The 9,312-nt window shown below is 42.6% G+C and overlaps 1 protein-coding gene across 3 annotated transcripts in view; it reads right to left on the bottom strand.

The window, feature by feature from the left end:
* Ubr3 (ubiquitin protein ligase E3 component n-recognin 3) overlaps window positions 1-9,312 on the bottom strand; it is a 141,597-nt gene that overhangs the window by 12,482 nt on the left and 119,803 nt on the right. For all 3 annotated transcript variants that reach the window (XM_013345877.2, XM_026778748.1, XM_013345878.2), the window contains exon 33: window positions 2,475-2,599. In XM_013345877.2, the coding sequence (XP_013201331.1) occupies window positions 2,475-2,599 (125 nt within the window). The remainder of the gene's footprint in view (window positions 1-2,474; window positions 2,600-9,312) is intronic.

Below are 9,312 nucleotides of genomic sequence, written 5' to 3'. Positions count from 1 at the left end.
GGGAGGGGGGGAGGGAGGAGAGGAGAGGAGAGGAGAGGAAAGGAAGAGAATGAAGAGAGAGCAAGAACATAGATTTGCTATTTGTTAATAAATGAGATTTCTAGTACATGACCTAGCTTGAAACCTTCCTAAGTTTAATATACTCACTCTTTCAAATTAAGTATTTCTAGAATATTACAAAAGAAAAGTTTTAAAGAACAACTTTATGCTCAGATCACTGAAGTTAGTTATTAGGAGACAATAAGTTGTAAAACCATCATCAAACACACTTAAAAGTATTTCACACACAGAACTTTACATGTGCAATGATTACTGCTTTGCACTGACAACTCTTCTTACTGGAGCAGTGCTTGAAATCTGCACATGAGTACTGTTTAATTTACATAATTCCCACTTTCCCCCTTCCTCATCTCTTTCCATGTGCCCCTACTCGTTCTCAAATTCACAACCTCGTGTGTGTGTGTGTGTGTGTGTGTGTGTGTGTGTGTGTGTACACAATTTCTGTACATCAATTAGTATTGCTTGTATGTACAAGTATTTAGGGCTGACCATTTGAGATTAGATAATCTATCAGGGGGCTTGAACCTAGAGAAGACTGGTTCTTTCATTCAGCAGCCATTAACTGCCTGTAAGTCTTCATCTAGGGGTGAGGCCTTAAGATTTTTCTCATCCACCTTGGCATGTCAACTGGAGTTACTGTGCAGGTCTCATTTAGGTGTCCATTGTTGGGATTTCCTGAATGCAACTTCCCTATCATATACAGATGATAAAATCTCCCTGAAGACATCCTGGCCCTCTGGGTCTTACTATCTTTCCTCTCCCTTTCTGTGAATGGTACTGAATGGGAAACTTTATTTTACACACACACACACACACCCCCACACACACACATAGGTAATTTTTGAACAATGAAAGGGTAGACTCACAAAGCTTAGGACAGGACTAATGAGAACAGGGACACTAAAATCAAGACCTGGCAAACTCTATGGAAGATATAGCAAAAAGCAAATGACTTAACAAAGAATGGGATCAGAGTCCAGAGGCACTGGGCTGAAGGAACAGCTCAGTGGTTGAGAGTTGTGTTCATCTTAAGCCCATCTGTAACTCTGGCTCTGGGGAATCTGACATCTTCTGCTCTCTGCAGCTATTCACATGCACATGTATGTACGTATACACATATGCACATGCATGTATGCACACACGTATACCTCTTTTGAAAAAAGGAATTCAGGAATACATAAGGTTTAATTGGTTCAATTATTTTGTCTAAATACTTCTTTGTGAACTTTGAGGTGGGGTCATGTCCTTAAAGCATATTTCAGATGTTATGATGCTACTTTCAGCAAGCAATTAAAAGTATTCAAAGGTCCACATTAAGAAATTCTGCGATAAAGATTCATACTCTTTTTTGTTTTGAGAGTACTCCAGGTTAACCCAAGTTCCTTATGTGACCTAGGCTTGCCCAGACTGGCTTGAACTTGCAATCCTTTAGCCTCCCTCTTCCCCTTGCTAGGAACATTAGCAGGTACCTTTATAAATCATACAGTCCAACCTGTAGTTTACCTTTAAGAGAGCTGTGCTCAGACAGTTGTCAATTCTTTGTCTAAAAATCATTAACTTCTGAAGGAGGGTTATCTGTCAGCTCAGTCAGTAGAGCATGAGAATCTTAATCTCAGGGTCGTGGGTTGGAGCCCCACACTGGGCGCCACTCTGTTGTGAAAGCAGCAGCGGGCTACGTTCCTGGCACCCGGCCACCCACACAGCTAGCTTTATACCTGAAATAATTACACGGAAACTGTATTCTTTTAAACATTGCCTGGCCCATTAGTTTCAGCCTCTTATTGGCTAGCTCTTACATATTGATCTAACCCATTTTTAATAATCTGTATAGCCCATGAAGTGGCTTAACAGGGAAGATCTTAACCTGCAGCTGTGTCGGGTGGGAGAATCATGGCTACTGACTGACTTGGCTTTCTTTCTCCCAGAATTTTGTTCTGTCTACTCCGGCTACCTAATTTTCTGTCCTATCAGGGCCAAGGCAGTTTCTTTATTAACCAATGAAAGTAACACATAGACAGATAACCCTCCTTCATCAAACTTCTGTCCTCAAAGGCAGTCTGGCATACTATTTCATAGTATTTCAGATGATCAGCTGACCAGCATTCCAAATTAAAACACAATGCACTTTGTGATATACTATGTTAAATTTTAGTGGGCATAATTGTGATCTGGGAGTGAACTGGTAGAAAAGTACAGGTCACATTTGATCCATTTCATGCATTTATAAGTGGACCTAGCTCTTTTGAAACAGAGGCAATTTAAACAGGCATATTTTTTTTTAACATAACTTCTCCAGGTTTAAGGCTTACTACAAAATAAAGACAAAACTGTTAAATACATACTCTCATTCATTCCATCCCCAACTTGAATGGCTCCCCAAACTACTGAGTGAGACGGGGTTCAGGGGAGACTACCTTCCTAAGAGCTCCAGCGTGTTTCCAGGCTGACCGGTCTTCTTCACTGCCCTTCACTGAGAGTGCTGCCAGAGCCTGTGTGTACAGCAGGGTGAAGAGCACCTTCACAATGCAGCTGAAGTGCTCTGCAACAGAAGACAACAGCACCGTTGGTTTGGAATGCTGACATCCTGAACCCAAGAAAATTTCACGTGTCTAAACCTTTCCCTGCATGTGTAATTTTTCAGCATTTATGCAGTTAATAACACAAAATTATATGCGCTATATTCCTTTTATTGTTGCTGTGACAAACACTGATGAGACAATGACCTCTAGGGCAGGAGACTGCTGCCTCAACACCTCAGCTGGGACAAGAGAGCATGACGTTGGGACTCTCGGCTGCTTTCCCTTCTCTTTTCCCACTGGCACCCAACCTGTGGAATAATACTGCCCACATTCATAGTTGGTTTCTCCTCCCAAGAAACCCCCTCACAGACACAGCCAAACTGTTCCTCTAATCTCCTAGAGAAAGACTCTCACTATGCCTGCTAGGCACTTCTTAAAATTCAACCAAATTGACAGGCAAAATCATCCATCATACTTCCCAATAAATTCAAAATTATGAAAGCACCTCTACTATGAAATTATGAAACACACCTCTAGAGGATATGTGTCAGTGAGAAGCAGTGTCTTCTAAAAGGTGCTCTCACCTGGGCCTGGTAGAGCAGAGCTGTCATCCCAGCTACTTGGAAGCTTGAGGCAAAAGAATTGCAAGTTCAAAACATACCTTGCCTGTAGAGTGAGCCCAAGGTTAGCCTGAGCAATTAATGACCTTGCATTAAGAAAAAGAAAAAAGATGGACTCTGGGGAGGCAGATCAGTCATTACAGTGTTTGGCACACAAACATGAAGTTGAACAAAACATCAATCCCTACTTCAAACGCTTCTAAAGCAAATGGACTCCAGCCAACAGTGCAGACCTTAGAGCAGGGCCTGGGGAGGCCATGGGCTTTGCCTCGGCCACCAGACTGCACGGACAGTGGCACAGTGCTGGCACTGTGGGCACAGGCCTGGGGTCAATACTAGCATAAGACGTTCATGACGGAGAAAAGGTCTGCTCCTACTGTTTACCCGAGAAAGATAAGGATAGGTAAGGAGATGCTAAGGGAGAAATATGAACCTGAGACTTAAAAAGTGAATTTTTCCTAAAGTAACAATCATATTCTTTTGTTGTTTGTTTTTTGTGACAAAGTTTCTCTATAGCTTTGGAACCTGTCCTGGAACTAGCTCTTGTAGACCAGGTTGGCCTCGAACTCAGAGATCTGCCGGCCTCTGCCTCCCAAGTGCTGGGATTAAGGCATGCACCACCACTGCCCGGCCCCAGTTTAAATTGTTAATCTCTGATTCTTGACTGCTGAAAAGTGGTAAAACACAAGAATAAACTGCTGCACTCAACCATTACACTAAGTCAAAGGAAGTGTCATAACTCGGGAAACTAACATTTTAAATAAATAATATATTAATTTTTGCCTATATTTCCTATTTCTTTATAAAGATGAAATCTTGAAGAACTACAAAAGCTCTTTTCTCATAAATTGTTTTAGAGTTAAAATAATACAAAGGCTCTAAATTTCATTTTAGGATGAGGTAAATATTCCACAGAACAGCCCTAGGGAAAGAGTGTGCGAGAAAAAGGACAGAACAGGAAGATGCTTTAGATGCTTTCGCCATCTCCTAAAAGTGCCACAGAAATTTTTTGTTAAAACAAAAAACAGGATGGTGGTGGCGTGTGCATTTAATCCTAGCACTCCAGAGGCAGAGGCAAGTGGATCTCTGTGAGTTCAAGGCCAGCTTGGTCTACTCTACAGCGTGAGCTCTAGGACAGCCAGGGCTACACAAAGAAACCCTGTTTTAAAAAACAAAAACAAAACAAGGAAGAGAGAGAGAAAGAGAGGGGGGAGACCTTCTATGGAGTACTCTGCACTACATGGAAATACCAAACTTTCCTATTCTTCCCTTTTATCATCTAGCGTTCCTGATTACATGTGATCAATCCCTCCCCCAAAATATAGCCTACAAAAAAATTAATTTCTGATATACTTTTCTAGGTCAGGTCAGAAGCTACATTCCATTTTCTCTTTGATGAGTGAATAACCCAAATAGTTTAATAAGATTTTATTTGCCTTAATTATGACAGCACTAAGAAAAGATCCCAAAGTGTACCTCACACTCACTAAGGTAGTTGATGCTGCTCCCTTGAGTATACTCCAGGCAACTGAATTTTGTTTCTAATAATCTGCCTGTTTGGTCTAAAGCACCACCTCAGTTCCCTAACACCCTTTATACAAAAAGCCCAGATTGTTTGGCTGGGAGCTTCACCCCAGCTCCTGGAATAAGCTCCCTCCCCTGAGAGTTGCCTCAGTCTAAAGCCTGCCAAACAGTGACCCCTCCCCAGGGAAGGTCGGGTCTACTCCCACAGACTATTTAAACTGCCCCCCAGAGAACAAACACGTGATCTCCCTTTCTCTTTCTTTCCCTTTCCATGTTTTCCCAGGACTACCCAGGAGTATTGCATTAAACATGGGCATCTTTAATTTGGTTTAATTGGGTCTGATTGGAATTATTTACGTTGGTGGAGAGGCTCGTCTAAGACAAAATACCTAACACTGTCAACATCCCCAAGAACATTATATAAAAGTGATCACAACAGAAGAACTAAATATGGAAGTGAGAGTAATAGTGCTTTTGAATTTCCAAATAGAAAATAAACAATTATACAGAAAACAAAATCACCACATTGAGAGAACAGGGGAGGGGGTGGTAATCAGAAATCTAAGTTTTAGTTTCAGTTGACTAAAATGAGACAGAGCTAAACAGTCAATCTTTAGAAAAACCACAGCCTTCTGTTGACTCAGCAGGCCCCCAAAGCCCCTTTGCTGGCTCAGCAGGCAGCCCCCAGTCTCCTGATAACTAAAGATAGCTTTCCTTACCCTGCTGCTGGAAGGTCCCTAATCACTAGGACCTTCCACCAATCAGCGCCTGAACTAATCTTTCCTCTGCCAATCAACCCCAGATTAATCCCTCCTCTCTGGAATTCCCCTAACTCTGCTTTAAAGGAGCTTGTGCCCTTTTCTGGGGGTTGCCAAGTCCCACCCCAACGTTGGAACGTTGGAACGCTCCTGCTATTGCATACATGTCTGGTTTTTTTTTTTTTTTTCGGTTTTTCGAGACAGGGTTTCTCTGTGGCTTTGGAGCCTGTCCTGGAACTAGCTCTGTAGACCAGGCTGGTCTCGAACTCACAGAGATCCACCTGCCTCTGCCTCCCGAGTGCTGGGATTAAAGGCGTGCGCCACATCGCCCGGCCTTGCACACATGTCTGTTGGTCTTCTTTGGGGGTTTCTCTCGGACCCTACACTCATTCCATTCTGCGAATGTTGACTGACTGTATGTGGTCTGAATGAGAATGACCTATACGCTGATATATTCAAATGTTTGGTTTCCAGCTGGGAGACCGTTAAGGACAGATGAAGAAGTGTGACCTTGCTGGAGGAGGTGTGTCACTGGAGGTGGACTTTGAGGTTTCAAAAGCTCATGCCAGGCCCAGTCTCTTTCTGCCTCCATCTTGCAAATAAGATATAAGATGTCAGCTACTGCTCTAGCACCTGGATGCTACCATGCTCCCACCACAATCAGGGACAAATCCTCTGAAACTATAAGCAAGGCCCCAATTAAGTGCTTTCTTTTATTTATTTTTTGTTTTTGTTTTTGTTTTTTTTTTTGGTTTTTCGAGACAGGGTTTCTCTGTGGCTTTGGAGCCTGTCCTGGAACTAGCTCTTGTAGACCAGGCTGGTCTCGAACTCACAGAGATCCGCCTACCTCTGCCTCCTGAGTGCTGAGATTAAAGGTGTGTGCCACCATCGCCCGGCAAGTGCTTTCTTTTATAAGCTGCTTTGGTCATGGTGTCAAACAAAGCAATCAAACAGTGAGACAGACTGTTACATAGCACGTGGCGGGGATATACAAGATCTACTGACAGTGTGAGTGCCAATGGAGAAGCGCGGGCAGGTTAATATGGAAAAAGAAAGGGACGTCTAAAGGAGAGGCCGGAACCCTGGGAGTGAGTAAGCGAAGAATGGAGAAAAGCAAACAGTTAAACATGCTGACCATGTCCCTAGCCTGCAAACATAATAACTACCCTGGTTTCTGCCCCATTTTAACCCCCCCCCAGCCCACTACTGCCTTTGCCAGTTCTTTCTGCTTTGTTTTCTCATCTCTCACTTTTTATTCCACTTTTATCCGTTAATTCTATAACTGAAAACACAACTTCTTACATCTATTCTTTATTTATGTATTTATTTATTTATTATACAATATTCTGTCTCTGTGTATGCCTGCAGGCCAGAAGAGGACACCAGACCCCATTACAGATGGTTGTGAGCCACCATGTGGTTGCTGGGAATTGAACTCAGGACCTTTGGAAGAGCAGGCAATGCTCTTAACCTCTGAGCCATCTCTCCAGCCCCAATATCTATTCTTTATTATAGAACTTTTCTTTGTCTATGGCCAGAAATCCTAAGGAAATTCTTCAATATCCTTTTGAACCCAGTAAAAATTACGGAGCTGTTGAGAAAATGTACATATACACAAGCAACTTTTCCAGACAGTTTTAGAAGATTCATGGTTTCACTGAAGTCCACAATAAAGTCTAGAACCACAGCCTTTGTCTAAAGATGCTATGAAAGATCCAGTGGAGTAGCACGCTCCTTTAATCCCAGCACTTCTGGAGGCAGAGGCAGGCGGATCTCTGTGACTGCAATGCCAACCTGGCCTACATAGTGAGTTCCAAGATAGCCGGGGCTGTGTAGAGATCCTGTCTCAATGACACCCCTCGCCCCTGTGAAAAGGAGAAGCTTTCAAAAATTTATGAGGCCACATCAACCTGCTATAAGTCAATACAAAAAATACGACACACTATACAACGCAATTGTTGCTCAGGTTTGTTCTTGTTTTAAATACTTGACAGTTTTTAGAAACAGTATTATGGCTTGGATCTTAAGCATCCCTCAAAGTTTAATATGCAGAAGCTTGGTTACCATCCTGGGGTGGTAGTGGGAGGTGGCAGGAAAGTGTACCCTTAAAAGGGATAGCAGGACTGTCCTCCTCACCCCTCCCCTCCCTCAGCCTTCCACAGTGTGCTGTCTTGCCACAGGCCCCAAAGCAGGAGCTTGAGCAATGGTGACTCTGAACTATAAGCCCAATAACCCCTTTAAAGTCGATTATCTGCCCCAGCACTTGTCCAAGAAGATGGGAAGCTGACTGACCCAGAAAAACAACACAAATTATTATGAAATCTTAAATCATGAATTTTGAAAGCAATTTAACTAACTACAGGTAAATTTAAATGACTGCTAGAAATTCATCTATCTGGTTCCCCAAGGACAAAGTCCACATGTTGTTCATCTTTGCATTTCTAGTATCCAATAAGTGATGTTTCAACATGGCTCACAGTAGGCATTCACTAAACATTTCTTAGGCCTGTGAAGGGCTCAGTGGGTAAAGTCTTCCAAGACTGAAGACTGAGTTTCATCTCCAGACCCCATTGCAGGAGGAGAACTAAGCCCTAGAGACTCTCCTCTAACCTGTGTCTTACCCAGGCACACGTGAGCACACAGAATCAATATAACTCTGAAAATATTTCTTGAGCAAATCAGACAGTGACTTCACAACTTAGTACTGAATCAGCATTTGCTCATTAAATAGTCCACAAAAGTACTTTTAAATATATTTAGGAGGGATTTAAGGAACACTTATAACATTTCTTTTGAGGGGTGGGTTTCAAGACAGGGTTTCTCTGTGTAGCCTTGACTGTCCTGGAACTTGCTCTGTAGATGGCCTTGAATTTACAGAGATTCGCCTAATATAATACCACTTTTGGGTATATATCCAAAGGATGCTCAATTGTGCCACAAAGACATGTACTCAACTATGTTCATAGCAGCTTTGTTTGTCATTGCCAGAACCTGGAAACAACTTAAATGCCCCTGGGCCTAACAATGGATAAGGAAAATGTGGTACCATTTATATAGTGGAGTACTACACAGCAGGAAAAAAATAACAACAGCTTGAATTTTGCAGGAAAATGGATGGGAGCTAGAAAACATTATTTTGAATGAGGTAACCCAGACACAGAAAGACAATTATCACATGTACTCACTCATAGGTGGCTTTTAAACATAAAGCAAAGAAAGCCAGCCTACAAACCACAATCCCAGAGAACTTAGACAACAATGCATACACTAAGAGAGAGTTACATAGATACAATCTACATGGGAAGTAAAAAGTAGAAAAAGACAAGATCTCCTGAGTAAATTGGGAGCATGGTGACCTTGAGGGCGGGTTGAAGGGGGAGGGGAGCAGAGAAAAATGTAGAGCTCAATAAATATCAATAAAAAATGTATAAAATTAAAAAAATCTGTAGGATCAGATATTTCAGCATATTGAATGCTCTCCTACCTTTGGAAAAAGCTAAGGCCATAGTCCTTTGTAACAACAACAACCAGCTATACCAGTCATTCAGCAGCAGTTAGCTATTAACTGACACACATTCCCTTCTACACACCAAGTTTCTTCCCTTTTAGGTTCTCAGGTTTATATGAAATTATCCCTATAAGAAAAGTATATATTGAGAGCAGTGAGTGCCTGCCTACCGGGCAGGCCTCAGGGTCCCCTGTAAGGGAGCCCAGGCACCTTCAGCTCCTGCGCCAGGCTTCCTGTGCTCTCCTGGATACCGCCCCTCCCCCCTTGCTCCGTCCATCCTTTTGTCAGCGGATCACTGGGCTACCGGGCGGCCCTGTTTAGTT

The sequence above is a fragment of the Microtus ochrogaster genome, chromosome 4, assembly GCF_000317375.1.
Source record: "Microtus ochrogaster isolate Prairie Vole_2 chromosome 4, MicOch1.0, whole genome shotgun sequence".
In the NCBI taxonomy this organism is placed as follows: Eukaryota; Metazoa; Chordata; class Mammalia; order Rodentia; family Cricetidae; genus Microtus; species Microtus ochrogaster.
This window is presented reverse-complemented; position numbering and strand designations above follow the sequence as displayed.